The sequence below is a fragment of the Phoca vitulina genome, unplaced genomic scaffold (assembly GCF_004348235.1).
Source record: "Phoca vitulina isolate PV1807 unplaced genomic scaffold, GSC_HSeal_1.0 scaffold25, whole genome shotgun sequence".
NCBI classification, from domain to species: domain Eukaryota; kingdom Metazoa; phylum Chordata; class Mammalia; order Carnivora; family Phocidae; genus Phoca; species Phoca vitulina.
The window spans coordinates 40408716-40429635 of NW_022589728.1; the positions used below are offsets into that span (position 1 = coordinate 40408716).

General features: G+C 36.3%; 1 protein-coding gene across 1 annotated transcript in view; it reads left to right on the forward strand.

The window, feature by feature from the left end:
* Window positions 1-20920, forward strand: part of TMEM67 (transmembrane protein 67) — a 51761-nt gene that overhangs the window by 18716 nt on the left and 12125 nt on the right. The window contains exons 7-22 of the mRNA XM_032421716.1: window positions 68-130; window positions 1251-1405; window positions 1516-1624; window positions 2391-2477; window positions 2699-2764; window positions 4875-5031; window positions 5604-5727; window positions 7025-7130; window positions 9615-9671; window positions 10731-10829; window positions 12795-12893; window positions 13143-13229; window positions 14581-14680; window positions 14772-14911; window positions 16690-16830; window positions 20378-20458. Coding sequence (XP_032277607.1) covers window positions 68-130; window positions 1251-1405; window positions 1516-1624; window positions 2391-2477; window positions 2699-2764; window positions 4875-5031; window positions 5604-5727; window positions 7025-7130; window positions 9615-9671; window positions 10731-10829; window positions 12795-12893; window positions 13143-13229; window positions 14581-14680; window positions 14772-14911; window positions 16690-16830; window positions 20378-20458 — 1671 coding nt within the window. The remainder of the gene's footprint in view (window positions 1-67; window positions 131-1250; window positions 1406-1515; window positions 1625-2390; window positions 2478-2698; window positions 2765-4874; window positions 5032-5603; window positions 5728-7024; window positions 7131-9614; window positions 9672-10730; window positions 10830-12794; window positions 12894-13142; window positions 13230-14580; window positions 14681-14771; window positions 14912-16689; window positions 16831-20377; window positions 20459-20920) is intronic.

The window sequence follows — 20920 nt, forward strand, 5'->3', positions numbered from 1 at the left end:
TCCTAGCAATGTAGGTAAGGAATCTTCATTTGAACTTGAAACTAAAATTTATCTTTTTTGTGAATAGGGCATGTCTTTCACTTCAGAATGGTTTGTAAAGTATTTGCAGTCATCAGCAGCTGCTTGTGGGGTAAGTTTGAATTTTTTAAAAGTAAATTTATTTCATTTTGAAGAATTGTGCCACCATTTTTTCCCCAGATAATAAAAGTCTTCTAAGTAGATATGTCTCCTTGGTCATATTCTATAAGAAGAATAAGCCATTTCTCGTGGAAAGAAAATACACAAAATTGAATGTCTTCAAGCTTGTTCGGCTGGAATTGAGTGTTAAGGGAAAGTGATCCATACTGTCATTTAGTAAATTTTATTAATGACCTACTGTGTGCCAGGCCCTGTGTGCCAGGCCCTGTTCTCAAATCAGGTTATATATTTCAGAAAAACACAGGAAAAAAATCCTTCATGGAATTATATTCTAAGTAAATGCAGGTGGTTCTAAGTGCTATGAAGACAAATAAACCAGGATAAAGAGCACAGAGAGTGGAAGGGGTACTATTTCATATAGGGTGGTCAGGATAGGTATCTCTGTTGGTGATATTTGAACAAAGCCCTGAAGGAGGTGAGAGTGAACCATGTAAATATCCAGGGAAAGAGTGTTCTAAGCAGAGACCACAGGAAGTGCAGAGGTTCCAAAACAGGAGTTCTCTGGTATGTTCATGCTTAAGAAACAGGAAAGAGGCTAGAGCAGCCAGAGCAGAGTAAGTAAGGGAAAGTGGAGAGAGAGATTTGGGGATGAAGGGGTGGCTATGGCGAGGACCTGGAGTTTACTGCAAGGGGGATAGAAGGATTTTGTGCAAAGGAAAATATGACTGAACTTCAGGTTTTGAAAGGATCACTTGCATGGAGAGGAGATTTGGCAGAAGCAGGGAGACCAGTCAGCAGAGTATTACAGCAATCCGAGTGAGAGATGGTGGACCCATAGCCGAGTGTAGCATGGAAATGAGAGAGGTTCAGTGTCTGAATATACAGTGAAGATTGAGCCAACAGGATTTACTGAGGAGTTGGGTATGGGAAGGGAAAGAAAGAAGATCACTGCAATGTTTGATTTGAGTAACTATAAAAATGGAGTTGCCTCTTCCTGATTGGGAAAACTGAGAAGTTTGAGAGGCAAACTCAACAAATTAGTTTTCTTTCAAATATAGTTATTAAAGTTATTAAAGTCCATGTTACATTTCTTTGCCATGGTTCTCTCGTAGGTTTATGCCAATTTAACATCTTGCCAAGCTCTTGGAAATATGTGTGTGATGAACATGAATTCTTATGACTCTACCACTTTTGATGCATGCCAACTGTTTCAGTTTATCTTTGAAAATACTGCTGGACTGCGCACTGTTCATTCTGTTTCATTTTGGTAAAGATATCCTGATTGATGAACTGTCATTTTAACCAAATTCAGTGCAGTTACTTTCACAAATATTAATATTGGTACCCCATTCCTAAAACAACTGTAATTGTTTACAGGAGACAGAATCTTCCATGGCTGTTCTATGGAGACCAGCTAGGATTAGCACCTCAAGTACTCAGTACCACGCCTCTTCCTACAAATTTCAGTTTTAAAGGGGAAAACCAGGTATAAATCATTAGATTATTAAAAAACAACTGTATTTCAATTTATAATTTTAAAAGTTAATAAGAATGTTATTAGTCATAATTCTTGATTCTTTAGGTTGTTTCTAAAAATTTGATTACTAAACTAAACTTAAATATCAGCTGCTTATAGGAATCAAACAATAAAGCATTTAGCAGTCTCACCTGAGTCCATGGATACCTCTGGATTATGTGGTTATGGTGGCAGGTAGCACTTGTGGAACTGGGAAGGTAGTTTATGTCACCAAATGCCAGTCCTTCTGTATCTCTGCATTTTTAAGAAGTGCTTCCAAAGACTGTTTGGGACCCTATGCCATTTCCTTAGCACTTCACAGATCCAAATTTTTACCTTCAGCTTTTTGACCTTCTGGAATGATGAAATAGATTATTCTCCCCCCTACTAACTCCCCAACTCCCCAACTCTTCTACACATCACATAGACACACACACACACACACACACACGCACACACATGCACACACTCTTAACATGTTTGAAAGGAGGTTATCTGTCACTAGCATTGCCTCTCAATTCTGGAATAATAGTTTTAATGCAAAAAAACAGTTTATTTATTTTAGGTGTGTTTAATCATAAAGATACTTAGATTAATTTTGCTTCAAAGTAAAGATAGTTGGATATTTGATCTTTGGGAAAAGAGTGGATCAGTCAACAATGAATGTTTCTTTATAGAATACTACATTGCTTCTAAAGTATGTGACATTATTTTATTCTTTTTTTTATTTAATCAGAATAGAAAACTGAAGTTTGTTGCTGCTTCCTATGATGTAAGAGGAAATTTTCTCAAGTGGCAAACTTTAGAAGGAGGTATTTTACAGGTGAGCATACTTCTAGCTAAAGAATTACAAATGTGCCTTGTTTTTGCCTCAGGCAAAAATGAGGAAAAGACTAGATATTTACTGGATTAGAGCATCACTTGCATGCTACAGTTGATTTTTTTCTTGTGCTTTAAATGGAAATTTCTTAAAACTACTTTAAGTAGTATTATATAAAGCAACATTATTCTGAAATATTTATCAGTTGTATTCTTTTGCTATAGCTTTGTCCAGACACAGAGACAAGACTGAATGCTGCTTATTCTTTTGGAACAACCTATCAACAAAATGTAAGTTTCAACTATACTAGTCTATATTTTTTAGCTTCATTTTTCACATCAACAATAATTGGAATGATCTTTGAATTTTCAAAACTTTTTTTTTTTTTTAAAGATTTTATTTAGTTATTTGACAGAGAGAGAGAGATAGTGAGAGCAGGAACACAAGAAGGGGAGTGGGAGAGGGAGAAGCAGGCTTCCCACCAAGCAGGGAGCCCGATGCGGGGCTCGATCCCAGGACTCTGGGATCATGACCTGAGCTGAGGGCAGACGCTTAATGACTAAGCCACCTAGGCGCCCCAAAACGTTTTAATAGTAATGAATAATTTCACTGGTATAATTTTTTATTATTGGGGTGCAGAAAATCTTACCTTGTTATCTATAGAGTTTAAACATAATGTAAGATTTTCATAATTCTTATTTATTTACTTCTAGCATATAGGTTTTAAAAATAATATTTATTTCTGAGCATTTTATTTTTTAAGATTTTATTTATTTATCTGAGAGAGAGCATGTGAGAGAGAGAGAGAGCGATCACAAGCAGGGGGGAGGGGTAGAGGGTGAAACAGACTCTCTGCTGAGCAAGGAGCCCGACTTGGGACTTGATCCCAGGACCCTGGGATCATGACCTGAGCTGAAGGTAGACGCTTAACTGACTGAGCCACCCAGGCACCCTATTCCTGAGTATTTTAGAATAAAGTGAAAATATTATATTTAGTGACTAATAAAAATGTTACTCCCTCTTCCCTCTATCCCCCCCAGTTAACAAGTAAAAATGCTTCTTTTTCTCTCCTTCCATACTTTTTCTCCCTTCTTCCCTCCCTGACCTTCCTTCCTTTGGAAACCCATTTTTGAATTACAGAATGTACAAAGTAATATTATGAGCCATTAAACTTTTGAAAGACATTCACTTGTCTACAAAAATACTTCTTGATAAAATGCATATACATACATCATAGAATAAAACTGTGATTTCAGTTTTGTTAGAACTACAATGAAAAATGTCATCATGGAAACCAGATTGGAAGACAATAAACATTTTTAACAGTGGTTATCTCTGGATAATGGGATTACAAGTGATTTATTTATTTATTTTTTATATTTTCCAAATCTTCTATCGTGAATATGAATTTACTTTTATTATCATAAATGACTTATATGTTATTTAAAAAAGAAAAAAGAAATGTTATGTGTTTACCATGAGCCAGGAGAACCAACCCTGGTTAAATGCCTGCTGCTGGATGCTCAGCATTTTATCCTTTTTACCTCATTTGATCTGCGAAATAACCGTTAGGTAGATATCATTATCTGTGCTTCATAGATGAGGAAATGGTGCTTAGTGAGATTAGGTAATGGACTTAAGGTCTTGCATCAGGTAAATTGTGGAACCAGTGTTCTATTAGGCTTAAAATTCCTGGTTTTTCCATTGAACCTGGCTGCCTCTGAAGTAGTTCACAGCCTAATAGAGAAAACAGCTATATAGACAAAGAATTGCAAAGAATGTGGAATGTGGTGTGTACAAGGTGCCATACTGATACAAAGGAGGAGTCATCAGCGATTCCTGGAGAAGTACTAAAAGGCTTCTCGGAATGAGTGACATTTGGGCTTATAGAACGAATATGAGTTTACCAGGGAAACACAGTGGGGAAGAGAATTTCAGGCAGGAACGTTTGCAATGTCAGAGAGACAGAATAGCATAGTGTATTTAGGAACTGCAAGTATGAATGGACCATAGACTGGTAGAGAGCAGTGGGAGATAAGCCTAACTCTGTTAAGGGAAGCCGAATCATAGACATTGTTGTACATCAGAAGAATTAAGACCTCATCCCATAGGACAGTAGTTTTTAAACTTTTTCACTGATGTACACTCAATGTTAAGAATGAAGGCATACCCTCTCCAGCTGTGTTGTAGGACAAAAACCAGGCAGTTCTTTACTCTCAGTTTTTTTCGGCCCTTAAAAAGAATCATGTTTATAGTATTCATGTTTTGGAAGGTACATGGAAATGCATATAAACAAGATAGTTTAAAGATATTTTATTTTACAAAATTAAAAAACACTTTAAAAGATACTAAATATGCTTTCTAACTTTCAGTGCTTTTATTTTTTATTTTATTTTCCAGTGTGAGATTCCTCTCTCTAAGATTTTAACTGACTTTCCCTCTCCTATATTTTATGATGTGTACCTTGAACACACTGATGAAAATCAACACCAGTATATTTGGGCCGTGCCTGTGTTAAACCTAAATCTTCAATACAATAAAATATTTGTGAACCAAGGTAAGACATCTGTACGCTCTTTCTCTGAGCTAAAAGCCAATGAATAAGTCAACCAACATGATAATTTAGTAAGCCATGGGTTATAAAAAGGCATGGATCTTCTCTTATGATATGGTTTTATGTAGTCTGCCAAAAAGTAAAACAATAAGATTGCTGGTATATTTAGACATTTTTGCCAAACGTGTCAGGCTTATTGTTAAGAAATTAATATTATCACTTAAGTGTAAGCTGAGAAAAATTAGTAGAACTGTAAATTGGGGCTGTGCTTCTTCAAGCTTTCTCAAGCTGCTTTTCGAATAAATTCATTTATTTTGTTCTTGTATCATAAAATCTTTCTTATTAGGTAATTTGCAGGGAAAATACCTTCCAAACAATCAAAGACATTCAAGTGAGGTAGGGAAAGCTATTACCAGGAATTTCTAACAGCGATAGCTGTGCAGCCATCTTATCTGAAACAGAATGTACTAATTTTGTGTTTTAAACTTATTCAGTAAAATTCTTGAGAGCCATCTTGAACAATTTGAAAGTATTTTTTTAATGCCATCTTTTTTTCTTCCTTTTTACGATAAAAGACAGTAGCTCAAGCAAGTGGCTTCTGACTCGGCGCATTTTCTTAGTGGATGCACTAAGTGGACGAGAAAATGACTTAGGAAGTCAGCCAAGATTGATTCGAATTGCTACCCAGATAACACTGAGGTAAACAAATATCTGTTGTACTAAATTAAGCTTGGAGTGTACGGGAAAATGTTATAATGAAAGTGTTTTCTAGTAATTATCTGAGGAAAACAATAAGGACAGCTGAATTGGAACAGTACATAAGGTTTTTTAGATATCTGTGTAGATTGGTATACACCAGTAGAAGTGAGGAGCTGCAAGGGAAGAATTATATCAGAAGGACCTGAGGAGTTTTGTCAGAATTCACACTCTGGCCCTGCTGAATTAGAATGGGCTGAGAGGTGGAGGGAAATTGAATAGCAGTAGGCTGAAATGGGAATGTTAGAAAGAGCCCGCCCAGTGTTTGCAGTGGGTAGGCGTCCTGTGTGTTTTCACCTCCTTACTGGTCTAAGTTGGCCCAGATTAAGTACCAACACCTCCGTCTTCTTAGGAAATCTTAAGGATGACCCTACCTTAGGGTAGTGCCATGCAGCTCTTATTTCTGTTTTCAGTGTGGAATTGTTCCCTCTAGATCATCACCGACTTTCCCACTCCAATATTTTTTGATGTGTACCTTGAACACTGGCGAAAATCAACACCATCATCTTACATGAGTCTGGCACTTTGAAGCACTTCAATATACCTTTTTTTCATTGTTATTTCATTCTGATTTTCATATTAGTCTTATGAAGTATAAGCAGTACAGAAGCTTTATTATATATCTTGCTGAAGTCCAGATGTACTGTTTTTAGCATTCCCTCAATTTACTAATGTATCACTAGTAAAAATGAAATTGGACCTAGTCAGGTCTGACTCGATCGTGGTGAAACCATGCTAGCCACTAGTGTTTGGCACTTTCCTTTTTGATTTACAAATTATACCCATGCCTTGAATTCAGCAAAAGACACTCTACTATGTGCCATAAACAGTACTAGATATGACACACATTATTTTGTTAAGAATTCATCTTTCTCTTTTGAAAATCAGGATGCTATCTGCCTTTTTCTAGGCTTTGTTTAACACTTCACCCTTGACTATTCCTCAGAAATGGTTCACAGTACTTCAGTGATTTCATTTGTAAACTTCATAAGACCTAGATCAGGAAGAGTTTCTAATTTGTCTCAGATGGTATATTTTAATATTAAAGTTTTGACTACTTAAGATAGCTTGTGTTGGTACCATTAGTTTATGTTTGACCTTCCCAAGTCCTTATTCACTGGTTGGTTTTGAGATCACCAAGACTATCCATATTAAAAAAAGAAAAACAAAGCAGTAAGTTAACTGTATGCTTAAGGACTTAGATATATTTATAACTATAAATGTATTTTCTCATAAACAGCATCCACCTTGTACCCAACACAAAAAATGGAAACATTTACCCTCCTTTAATTACCATTGCGTACAGTGACATTGATATCACAGATCCCAGCAGCCAGTCTGTGAAGGTGGGTCCCATGCTGGTCAGTACCTCTGTATGTGTTAATGTGATACTGATGCAGTTTACATATGGTCAAAGGCTATTTGTCCTTTTTCAAGTTTTAAATAAACACTGCACTTAATATAGTCAAGTCTTAATTACTTTTTACTAATAATGATAAAGGTGAGTTCCTGTGGATCCTTCAGGTAAAAAAACAAGAATTAAGTTTTTTTCTAGACACCATCAGCAGCAGTCAGGCATCCCTGTTCGGGATCCTGGGGTATGCTGAGGTATGTAGTGTCTGCTCCTGTCCTCTTTGGCCAACTTGCTTACACTAAGATTTTGTTTTCTTGGCTAATTAAACCAGAAACTCAAACTTTCAGCAGGCACGAGTGGTCTCTTCTCACCAGGCTTGCTCACTTGATGGAAATACACTTCAACAAGTAGAAAGAGATTCCAATTATCAGTAGTTTATAACTAGTAATGCTAAAGTGAAGTAGAGAATACAGTTTGGACCTGTAGCCACGTAGGCATCCTACTACTTCTCCAACTCAAAGTTAAGTGCAGAACTAAAGACCTCCTTGCCTGGGAGGTCCTGTATGGAGGAGAGACCTCGTACACCCTGAAGATGGACTACACCAAAGGGAATGAGCCTGGAAAAGGCTGAGTTCCTTCTCCCAACCTCACTAGTCAGATAAAGCCTCTCTGCTTTGAGGAGGGGTTCATGACAGAGGGATAGAGATCAAAACCAGAGGTAATCCTTCTGTACTTTTTCCTCAGAGAGATTAAATGGGATATTCCCTTCCCTCTCTGGAAACGTGAGAGATGTTTAAGCATTCCCTACCTCCAAACCTCACTAACAGCTTTTAATTTCACTATTTTACTTTTCTAAATTTTAATGTTCTAGTTCCTATAGCCAGTACTTTTGGCTTCTCTATTGTGCTTGTACTTGTACTCAGCTGCTACTGGATTCAGGCTTCCATGAAGCAAAAGGTAGGCACATAGGATATCTTTTCTCTAAAAGATTTTACATCCTCATTTGTATGACATAATTGGATGTTAAAATTAGTTTCCATTGCCTGAGCTTTTATGCACCGTAATAGGAGGAGAGGAAAATCCGGAAACAGGCTTAGTAAGAACAAAAGACTGGCTGGTTTAAAATTTCCTGGGTAACCAAGAGTATATTTATTTTAAGATAAAACACTTCTGGGTCTTTTCTTTAACTATTTTTGTTGTTGTTTAAAATATTCCAAGGGTGGTCTTGATAAATTAGAAAATAATAGAAAAGGAATTGAGAGAATCATGAAACTATACTGGTGAAGTCCACCTCAGATTCATTCTAAGTGTAGAATGTACAGTTCTTTCATCATTTCTTAATTTTTTATGACAGTTGTAACAATTCTACATCAGTTAAGCATTCACCTACATCTCTGCTCTCTCACCAACAGCGAATAACTTTCCCTCATATTTTCTGAGCAGATCAAGACCATCCCTCAGATTTCCCCTCAGATGAATTCCCTCAGATTTCCTCTTTAATACTTCAGAATCTCTGTTTCATTATCCTTCCTGTCTCTTGTTCTGATTTTTAAGAACAAAGGGCCCTTCCTCTTTTCTTAAATTAATCTTCTACCTGTGCTTGTTTGCAGTACTTTCTCCAGTATCCTGTTTCATCCCTAATCCCTTTTTCAACCAGCTCCTCTGCTGGTCCCTTTCCTTTGCTTAAAACAGCCATCAAGTTGTCCTGTCTTAAAAACAAAGTAAAACAACCAACCAATAACATCTTTCCTCAATTCTGCCAGCTTTTTAACTTGCTATTGTGTATCTTTCCTTGATTTCCCAACCGTTTACTCTTTCATCATTTGCAGTCTGGCTCTAGTCATTTTTCTTCTTTGAAAACCTTTTTCTTGAAGGTCAGCAATGAATTCCATATACATTAGCTTTATTTCTTTATAACTTGACATTCATACAACATTTGACATCATATTTCAAGACTTCTTCTTGAACTTCTGTTCTATGAGCTTGGTAAGACTTTGGTATCTAGCCTCTCCTACCTCTCACAGTCCTGTTTCTCTATCCTTTACTCGTTCTTCTTTCTCTTCTTGTCTCCTAATATAGTGGTATCCCTAAGATTCTTGTTCAGCCCTTTGAATAATCTGCCTTCTTAAGGTGTGATTGTTGAGCCAGTTGCTAAATTCTTGATACGCAAGATTAGTCACATTCCTCAGTTATAAAAACCTATCAGAAAATGAAATAGCATTAGCTTGACTGCTGTTAATGAACCTAAACGAGTTCCTAATGAACCCCTCTTTCTTCTATGTATGTTCAAAAGGGATATTCAAAGCATCATGAGTAATTCCTCAAAGTATTTCCATTTATGTATAACTAAGGGTCAACTCTAGTAATATTAATAAATTAAAAATATGGCATTTATATACAAATACATCTTTATAGTAAAGGTAGCTTTGTGTTATATAATTTTAGTATGGCTAATTTACTTTCTTTTAAATACCAGGTTTCTTTCTCAGTCAAATATGAAATGGATCAAGGAGAAGCACAAGTCCAGACAGATGTAAGTTTATTTAACTTGTTAAAATATTTACAGTATGTTTCTTAATTAAAAAATGTTTAGATATACAAGGGAATCGTCAAAATAGTTCTGCCATGTATCCTTCACCCAGCCTCCCCTTATGTTAACATCTTACATAACCATAGTGCAATGTTCACAATAAGGAAAATAATACTGATGTAATCCTGTTAACTGATCTACATACTCTGAATTTCACAAGTTTTTTCACTATCCTTTTTCTGTTTTAGGACCCAGCCCAGGGTCGCATATTGCTTTTAATGGTCACGTCTCCTTAGCCTCCTTTAATCTGTGATGGTTCCTCAGTCTTTCTCTTTCTTTCAGAACCCCATCCTACACTTTTGAAGAGTACTGGTCAATTATTTTGGCCTTCGATTGGGTTTATCTGATGTTTTCCCATAATTAAATCCAGTTCATGTAGTTTTGACACAGATACCAGCGATATGATGTTGTGCCCTTTTCTGTGCATCATATCAGAAGGTACATGGTGTCAGGATGTCTTAATACTAATGATACTAACTTGGATCATGTGTCTAAGGTGGTGTCTGTGGAGTTTTCCACTGTATTTTTCCATTTGTAATTAAGTATCTTGTGGGGAGATACTTTGAGAGGATGCAAATATCCTGCTTCTCATTATCCTTTTGGTCTCTAATTTTAGCATCCAGTGATGATTCTTATCTATAAAAAGTATTATTGTAACATCTGCCTCATAATGATTTTTCTATTTCCATCATTTCTTTTATATGTTAAATGGAATTTTATAAGGAGTTGTCCCTTTGACCACATAGATTTATTTATTCAGTTATTTCTTTAAATCAGTATGGACTCCTGGATATATTTATTTTATTCTCGTGATTATAATTCATTACTATCTGTCTTCTTGCTCAAGTTGTCCTAGATTTAGCCATTGGGAGTTCCTTCAACTTGGTCCCTATGTCCTCACAACACACCCTCCACCATTTTTTGAGCACATCTTTATACTCTATTGGCATTCCCCCATTGATGGGGGAAATTACATATATTCCAAAATGTTCTTTTTTTTAGATTGCTTTGGGTGTTTTGGGTGGGCTGGCTGTTTTATCATCTCTTCTGAAGACAGCAAGTTGGAAGAGGCGCATTGGAAGTCCCATGATTGATTTACAGGTATGATCTCAGGAGTTTTTAAAGTACATTTTCATCTTTTCACTACTTTGTATCCTTTTAAGATATAGCTGGAGAACAAGTAAAAAATTGCCGTAAGTTTCTCTGGGGTATATAACTAGGAGAGGTATATGCACACCTCATTCCCCTCCCACGTTGCTATATGCCAGTCTGCACTCCCACCAGCAGCGCTGTTCTGGTTTCCACACATCCTCACCAACGCCTGATGTTTTTCCAGCCTTCCCATTTTTTTCCAGTCTGGCAGTATAAGTAGTACATCACTGTTGGTTTCATTTTCATTGCTCTGCTTTTCATATACTTTATTAATCATTTGGGTTTCCCCTTCTGTTAACTGCCTGTTTATATCCCTTGCAAATTTTTCTATTAGGTTTCCAGTTTCTCTGGTTTATTTAAAGGAGTTTTTTTGTGTTTTCTAAATATGAATCCCTTTTTGGTTTTTGATGCTAAAATATCTCCTCCAAATATGACCCATCTGTTATTTTTATCTATGTGTTACTTTGTTTAACAGAAACTCTAAATTTTGATATTGTCACATCTGATTAGTTTTTCATATGCTTCTAGAATATTTTTTAGGAAAACGTTCCCAATCTCAAGATCACAAAGATATCCTCCCAGATTTTATTCTATTAACTATAGTTTTACTTCTCATATAATCTTTTGTAAATTTATCTTTGTTTTTATTTTTATCTAACATTTATTGAATATATGCTAGACATTTTTTTAAGTTTTATTTATATAATTTATTTAATCCTCACAATAGCTCTGTGAAATCAGATACAATTATTATCATTCCCATTTTTTGCAGAATGAAATTGTGGCAGAAGTAAAATAAACTTCCTACTCATTTAATTTTTTAAATATATTTTTTAAAAGATGTATTTATTTATTTGAGAGAGCATGCAGTGGGAGGGGCAGAGGCAGAGAATCTCCAAGCAGACTCCCTCTGAGCGTGGAGTCTAATGTGGGGCTCAATCTCACGACACATGAGATCATGACTTGAGCCAAAACCAAGAGTTGGACGCTTAACTGACTGAGCCACCTAGGTGCCCCTCTACTCATTTAATTTTTACAATTCAGTAATAGGTGGTATTTATTTCCATTTTGCTGATGAAGAATATGAGAAAGGCAACATAGTAGTTTGTACTGGAATATCTTCCTGACACCAAAGCCAGTGTGCCAAGGAATCAGAGGAGTGGGGCTTGGTTTACTGTTCAAAATAGAAAGAAAGGCTTTCCAGAGAAGGGAACTTTAGGCTGGGTTGGGTTATCTGTGCATTCCACAAAATAGTCACTGAGGACCTACTTTCTGATTGCCAAGAATACTACCAGATGCTGGCAGATGTGATAGTGAGCAAAGACAGATCTGGTCTCTATTCTCAGAGCTCATGAGATTTTGCCATAGAGAAGAAGAAAAGAATATTTGATGAAACAATAAACAATGCCCATTTCATTCCACAAAATAATTGAAATGCAAGTTAATCAGAGAGTAAGTGGTTGGAACTGGCAGGTGAGGCTAAAAAGGCCATTTTGGTCTAGGTTGTGAAGGACCTTGTGGGTCTGGAATTTATACTCTAGTGAAGAGTCACTGTACATTTTTAGGAAAGGGAGTGACACAATCCAATTTACATTTTAGAAAACTAACTCTGGTGGTAGTATGAAGGACTGATTGGGGTGGAGGGCTCCAAACTAGGAAAGAATTAGGAAGCAATATAACTTTCTTAGATGGTGAAAGGTGAGAAGTGTTGGGTAAGACAGGTGCTTTTGGGAATAGACAGGTACAGATCCAAAGGAATCCAGGAGATGGCCACAGTTAGACTTTATAACTGAGTGATCCATGGATACATGAAACAAGGCTTCAAGCTTGAGAAACTGGGAGAATATGTTACTGAAAGTGATAGTATAAATAGATTGAGTCTATAACAACTATAATTCTCTTTTTAAATTGCAGACAGTTATGAAATTCTTGGTGTACTACGCTGGTGATCTGGCCAATGTTTTCTTTATCATCACTGTGGGAACAGGTCTTTATTGGCTTATTTTCTTCAAAGTAAGTGAGTTCCCGAATTTAACCTAAATGTTAATACCTGAATAACTGGTAAGCTGTCTTTATAAAGGAACTGTTTTTATTTGGGGGTATTTCTGATCAAGAGTATTGAGGCAAGTGCTAAACCACCATTTCTTGAATGTGCTGTTTATTGAGTATCACCACTTTCCTTTTCTATGCATCTTTGGTTTATAAATTGTGCTTATTAAAAACCTTGTGTGTTCATATTTAACAGTGTAATTTTTATCATAGGCACAGAAATCTATCTCTGTTTTGCTACCAGTGCCAGCTCAGGAAGAACGTCTTGTTACTTATGTGGGATGTGCTTTTGCTCTGAAGGTAAGTTTCAAAGGACAGATTCCTGAACTTAAAAGACCTGCTATTAAACTCGTAAGTCGTTAAAATTAAAATGCTTTCAAAATCTTTGGTGTAAAATTTAGTTTTATTTTATTTTTATTTTTTAAAGACTTTATTTATTGATTTGTCAAAGAGAGAGAAAGAGAGCGGCACAAGCAGGGGGAGTGACAGGCAGAGGGAGAAGCAGCTCCCTGGTGAGCAAGGAGCCTGATGTGGGACTTGATCCCAGGACCCTAGATCATGACCTGAGCTGAAGGCAGACACTTAACCTACTGAGCCACCCAGATGTCCCAAATTTAGTTTGATTTTAAAAGGAAGCTTGAATTATTTTATTTTACCAAGGAAATATAATAGGTAGTTCATTCTGAAAATCTAGCTTAAATAATTTTCCTAAGAAGCCATAATAAGTATTTTTGGATTAATACAAGTTACAGCTAATTTGATAAAGTGATAATTCATCATATGACTTTCTTTTTTAAAGTCTGAAGATGCATTCACAATGGGATAAAATGTCTTTAGGCATGAATTTTATCTCTTTAATGGGCAATAAAGGGTACCACCCTGGATAACATGCTGAATTTGTCTTAGAATTTGTTTTCTCTGTCTCCATATTCCTTTCCTCCTCTTCTCATGGCATCCCCTTTCCCTATTTCATTTTTCTGTCAATGTATGTGAAGCTCCTTAACATGCCCCTGGTAGATCTCATCCCATGGTCCTGTGATTATTCAGTGTCTGCTTTTCCCACTGATCTGTGAGCTCCTTAAAGAGAGGAATTATCCTATCCTTACACTTTTATCCTTTGATGAATAATGCATCTACTAGGAAGAACACCCTAGGTTAAACATACTACTTTTGTTAAATGAAAAAGATGTGTTTCAACAACACATTTTAAACATTAAGTATCTCAATACCAGGAATAGAAAAAAAAGATAGTGAAGGCTTCTTAAAGCTTTAATTAAGACAACCAGTTATAGTTGAAAAATACCTTTACTTATAAAGAAATCAGATGGTCTTTTAGAAACCTTGGGAAAGAGAGTCAATTAGGCATGGCCCCTGTACGAGGAAGAGGTAGGGTGTTTACTTTTTTCATATCCCTATTTTAAAGAAAGACAGAGAAGGGAAGGCAAATTAATGTGTATGAAAATTTTGTGAATTTGGTGATTCCGTGTTATTTGATGAGCTTCTAGTGATCCCCTAATGATATTATAACTTTGTCATTTGTGAAAATTGTATATTCTTGTGATTACAGTATATTTGTTTCTTAAAAAAAATCATTATTGTATTCATAATCAGGCTTAATGTGTATACTTTTCAAGTGTTCTGTCATTTTCAGGCTCTGCAATTTTTGCATAAGCTTATATCCCAGATTACCATAGATATATTCTTTATTGATTGGGAGCGACCTAAAGGAAAGGTTCTTAAAGCTGTTGAAGGTAACTGAAATAACCATTGTACCAAAATTCTTTTGCTGCTTTTTCCAGAACAATGATGAAACCCTTTTACTTACTTTATCTCTCTGACCAGGTGAGGGTGGTGTTCGGAGTGCCACAGTTCCTGTGAGCATATGGAGAACATATTTTGTAGCAAATGAATGGAATGAAATTCAGACTGTGAGAAAAATTAATCCACTCTTTCAAATACTTACTGTCCTCTTTTTTTTGGAGGTAAAAACTTTTTTAATTGTGTGCAACTTCTTTGTACCTCATAAATATTAATTTTGTATAATTCCAGCTACATTTTCATGGAAGAATTTTCTAAAGTTTTCTGAAGAGTTTTCTGAAGTTAGCAAGCCATTACAAAGAGTTGCTTTTAAAAATTGTGTTAAGGGACGCCTGGGTGGCTCAGTCGTTAAGCGTCTGCCTTCGGCTCAGGTCATGATCCCAGAGTCCTGGGATCGAGCCCCGCATCGGGCTCCCTGCTCCGCGGGAAGCCTGCTTCTCCCTCTCCCACTCCCCCTGCTTGTGTTCCCTCTCTCGCTGTGTCTCTCTCTGTCAAATAAATAAATAAAGTCTTAAAAAAAAAAAAAATTGTGTTAAAATACACCTAATATGAAATTTACCATCTTAATCATTTTTAAGTATGCAGTTCAATCTTGTTGGGTACATTCACATTGTTGTCCACCAACCCCTAGAATTCTTTTCATTTTGCACAACTGAAACAACAACTTCCCATCCCCACTCTCAGCCCCTGGCAATTACCGTTCTACTCTATCTCTTTCAGTTTGACTACTCTAGCTAAGGAATGGCTTTTAAACTACTGGTTTGTATCAAAATCCCCTGAGAAACTTTTGTAAACTACTATGCCTGGCCTCACCACTAGAGATTATGTTTGATTCAGTAGCTCTGAGGTGAGCCTAGTTATCTATATTTTGAAAAAACTTCCTCCCTCTCTAATTTACATTCTTATTAGAATTAGAATTCTGCATTAGAACCACTGTTATATGTGAAATTTTTCAACAAATTATCACTGAGTGCTTACCATGGACTATATTCAGTGCTAAGAGCTGGAGCCATAGCTGAACTATGCACAGAGCGTGGGTACATGCTTTTATGATCCCTTTACAGTTAGCTCACAGATCTGGCTGGTATTATTAAAGGGAGTGTTCTGTACTGAATATGAGACTGAACTATGAAAACCGTTTATGTGGGTAATAACTTTTCTTAGGAATTAGCTGCTTATATAAAATTAGATGTGAATTATTAACTCATGTTTGTCTGCCTTCCATTTTCCTTTTTTTCTTCCTTTCTCCCTCCTTTCCCTTTCTTTCCTTTTTTAAAGCCAAAAGAAGAATATGTGTATATCCAAGGCATATGAATGATTTTTTAAAAATTCACTTACAGTATTGTTTGTTAAGAATGTTTTATAGAGCTTTAAAAGGCGTTATGTGAAAAAGGATTTTTTTAGTTAAGCACATTTGGGAAACATTGGATTCAATAAAGTCACGTCAATTTCTTCACTGTAAAAATTCCCAGAGCCTTTATTCTAAGAGAGTGGAAGGCATGACCACACTTATTTAACCATGGCTTCCTTTTATCAAAGAAGGTATCTTCCTTAAAAGACATTTTGAAAGATACTGTTTAAGAGTATAAAAAAGTATTTTGCATAGTGCCTGGCATATGTTAAAAGTACATGAAATGCTGGTTGTTCATTGGTAGTTTACTGAAGAAAGTTTTATTCTTTTGACAAATTTTTGACTTTTGTCAGTATATATAATAATAAGGTTATATTTGGCCTTTAGTCATATTGAAGAGAATTCCAAATGAACTATTTTGTTTTGTAATTAAAAATACTGGATAATTATTTACCTAGATTTTCTACTGTTTGTATAAACTTTTAATAAATATTTTAGTTTTTAAGGTAAGAAATAGGGAGGAGTGTCTCATTTTCAGAGTAGAACTGTTTTCTTTATGTATGTCTGTTTAAATTTGCCTTTTTACTCCAGGTTGTGGGATTCAAGAACTTAGCATTAATGGACTCATCCTCTAGTCTTTCCAGAAGCCCAGCTAGCTACATAGCTCCTTATAGCCGCATTTTAAGATATGCGGTGTCTACTGCTCTTTGGCTGGTCATTGGAATTATACAGGTAACAACAGATTATACTTTTCAGCAACATTGCCTTTCTCTATTTATAACTCTGTTTACATACTAATTATCTTCAAATATTGACCACATCCTGGTTTCTACAGCGGAAAGAAGGTAATGGCAAGAACAACAATAATAGCTAATTCTTACCTAGTGTTATAACCCAGGCACTGTGTTAATTAATTGCATTGCACATATTAATTTAATCTTTATAGTAGCCCTTGGAGATAGGTTCAGTTAGGATCCTCATTTTATAGATGTGGACACTAGGGCACAGAAATGCTAAATAGTTTGCTAAAGTCATGCAATTAGAGATTGGCAGAACTGGAATTTGAGCCCAGGCAATCTGATGTCAGATTCTTTTTTTTTTTTTTTTAAGATTTTATTTATTTATTTGACACAGAGAGAGAGCACAAGCAGGCGGAGCGGCAGGTAGAGGGAGAAGCAGACTCCCCACTGAGCAAGGAGCCTGATGCGGGACTCGATCCCAGGACCCTGGGATCATGACCTGAGCTGAATGCAGACACTTAACCGACTGAGCCACCCAGGCGCCCTGATGTCAGATTCTTATCAATGTGAGAATGTTCACATTCTTATCAATAGTGGGCTCAGGGGCGCCTGGGTGGCTCAGTTGGTTAAGCGACTGCCTTCGGCTCAGGTCATGATCCTGGAGTCCCGGGATCGAGTCCCGCATCGGGCTACCTGCTCAGCAGGGAGTCTGCTTCTCCCTCTCCTGCTCCCCCCTCTTGTGCTCTTTCTCTCTCTCACTCTCTCTCTCAAATAAATAAATAAAATCTTAAAAAAAAAAAAAAAAAAAATAGTGGGCTCAGAAGGGTCTTTCAGAGCCTGCAGCTTTCTAGTCAGAGGATGGACTCCATGGCTTAGTTTATATAAACTATAGGGATGGCTAAGCTACCCTTAATATTTTCTTTCTTTTTTTTTTTTTTTAAATACAACTTATTGTCTACATTTATTTATATATCATTAAATCTCACTCAGATTGCAGGTACTCCTTGTGAAACTTTTGTTGAAATATTTTATGAGAAAACTGAAACTAAAATCTTCTTAGCTTCAGGTCCTGTGACTCTAGCAGAGGATCATATCCTTTTTTTTTAAGATTTATTTATTTATTTATTTTAGAGAGAGAGAGTGTGTGTGTTTGCATGCATAGGGCAAGCAGGGGGAGGGGCAGAGGGAGAGGGAGAGAGAGAATCCCAAGCAGGCTCCACACCCAGCATGGAGCCTGACACAGGGCTCTACATGGGGCTCGATCTCACAACCCTGAGATCATGACCTGAGCCAAAAATCAAAGTCAAGAGTAAGACCCTTAACTGACCGAGCCACTCAGACACCCCACAGAGGATCTTTTCTATGCTCATTTCCCTTATTTTCTTAGATGTTAAAAAAAAAAAAAGAAAAGAAAGAATGAAAGGAAGAAAAGAAGCATCACCTAAAGCACTTAACTCTAATATTTGTACTTCTTTCTCTTGCTTCCAGACACTCCCATGAATGGAAAAAGCCTTTCTGTTTGATTAAAAATTCCTTTAAGTCAACAAATGAACATGGGATCTCTAGAAAGATCGGGTTAAACTACCTCTACCCTGGCAAACAAATATCTGCCGAATTAAACATGGCCTATTTTTAAACATGGTTTGGGATTTAAATCCAAAAATTCCTACAGAATTGGTTCCAGGTGGCATTCTGTAACCTGAGAATATACTTTTAAAATTTACGTTTATTTTAAATTGGTGAGACTTGTTTAAACTTGAAACTACAGGGATAGATCCAGTGAGGGATAGCTTAATAATCAGAAAAGAAAGCCAAACAAATTAGAATTTGAAATGAGATAGGATCAAAAGAGTATGGGGTTTGATGTTTATCATCAATATAATAGTGAGAAAATAATTCATTTTAAAGATAGACCAGTATACATTTTTCTGAGTATATTGGATTCATCTGGATGTAGAGAATTTAAAGGAATGCATCTGAAGTTTTTCATATTTGGTTGAGTACAACAAAAAAACCCAAAATAGCAGTGGCTGAAGTTAAAATGACCATTACCGCCCATGAGAAAGGGGAGTGGAGATGTGCAGTGCAGGGGGCTGCATGTTGCCGCCAGGACTCAGAAGCTCTGCCACTCAGGACGCCCATCTCTCAGGTCACCTTGTGGTCCAATGGCTGGTGGAGTTGAAGGAGGGAGTCGGGGAGAACAGTTCACCCTCTCTTATCTTTAAGAGCCTTTTCAGAAGTGCTGTTCAGCATTTCCTTGGCCAGAACTCAGGCACGTGGCCACACCTCGCTGCACTGGTGTCTTTCAGCCGGGCAGCAGTGTGCCCACTCCAAGGAGGGGTCTGTCACTAAGGAGAAAGGGGAAAGGATCGTTGGGGCAGAAACTAGTCATCTCGGGCACCACCATCTTACCTCATTCTTTGTTTCTCACCCTGCTGTCATTCTGGTCGTTATGTTGTGCGTGCATGCGTGCGCGCTCTCTCTCTCACATAACTACCTACCTACCTACCTAACTAAACTCTTAAAAGAAGTCGTCTTGATTCTCATAATGTTAGTCTTTATTGTTTACTCCTTTTATTTCCCTAAACCCAGCTTCTTCAACTTTTAAGTGGTATCCTTTAGTTTTTAAACTTTGTAAGTTGTTGTTTTTCAGGCCCTTTAAAGGGATTTAAAACAAGACGTATACAGAATGTTAGGGAAGTGTGTTCAGTAATCAGTTGCTGTAGATTCATTTATTTATTCATTCACATATCTGAGTCCATTTTGTGTTCTAGGCACTGTGCTGGGCTCAAGGATATGCTTAACAAGAACAAGCTACAGATTGTGGCAAGTGCTGTGAAGGGCATCAATAGGGAGATGAGACAGGGAGTAAATGGAGGAGAGGTGGGGGGGAGTTATGAATGGGGGACACCTTTCAACTGGTTGGTTAGGAAATGTTATCTTTCTTTGAAATATATCTAAGTAGGTCTAAGATGTACACTTTCCTCTTTTGATTTATAAAATAATTTCCTTTTCCAGTATTATAAAAGCTAAGAAAGCACTTAAAACCATTCCATTTGAATATTTAATGTATTACCTGCAGTTGAAATACAATATTTGATATATGCTTTTTATGTGCTACTCTTGTCAGGAAAGATTAATTTGAAAAGCAGCAAGTTTTCTAATGGCTTTGGAATTTAGGAGATGGGCAGGATTACAGAACCAGACGTATGTCTGGACATCAATACATTGGTTTATGCTAAATTTTTTAAAGCCCCTCTCTTTCTTCCCCCACGTTTGTCCTATTGTGTTTTAATTATACAGAAAAGTTTTTTAAAATTCAAAATAGGCTCCTTCAGTAAATCTTAACACAATTCCAAAACCTTATTTTTTTGACAGAGGAATCAGAAGTGATAAGTAGGATTTTATCCCACAGGAATCATTTAGAGGGCACTGTGTTCTTGGGTGGACTTTCTTTTTTCTTAAGATACTACATTGTGGCTATAAAAGAAAATTAAAATTTAAAAGCTAATAAGCATGAACTTGGCTTAATGTTTCAGATCATGTTCTTTGCTGTCTTTTATGAGAGATTTATAGAAGATAAAATTCGACAGTTTGTGGATTTATGCTGTATGAGCAATGTAAGTACTTTCTGACTTTATCTTGTAACTGTTATTTTTCCCTTTTTAAAGGTCATGAGTACATTAAGAGAGGCTTTAAAAGTGATTTGGCATGATTGAATTTTTTAGTCCAATTTTCCACTGATTGTTAACTCCAGAGATAGTTATAATGAGCTACAAGTTAATGTTTACTGCCTTAGTTTCTTCTTCTCCATTTGCAATTTCTAAATTATGAATTCCTTATCCACCAAATAATTCACTCAGCAGAGTCCCTGAAAAATTTTCATATATCAATCCTATTTCTTCCTTTCTTAGAAAATATCTTCAATCTCTTTTCTGTCTTTTTAAAAATAACACTATCCTTTTGTCCTATTTATATATTTTCCAAGAATTCAACCCTCTTTATGTTGAGAGAAAGGAAGCAATTTTAAGAAAAACTTAATTTTCATTGTTTTCTATATGAGTTGCTAATTGCTTCTTTTT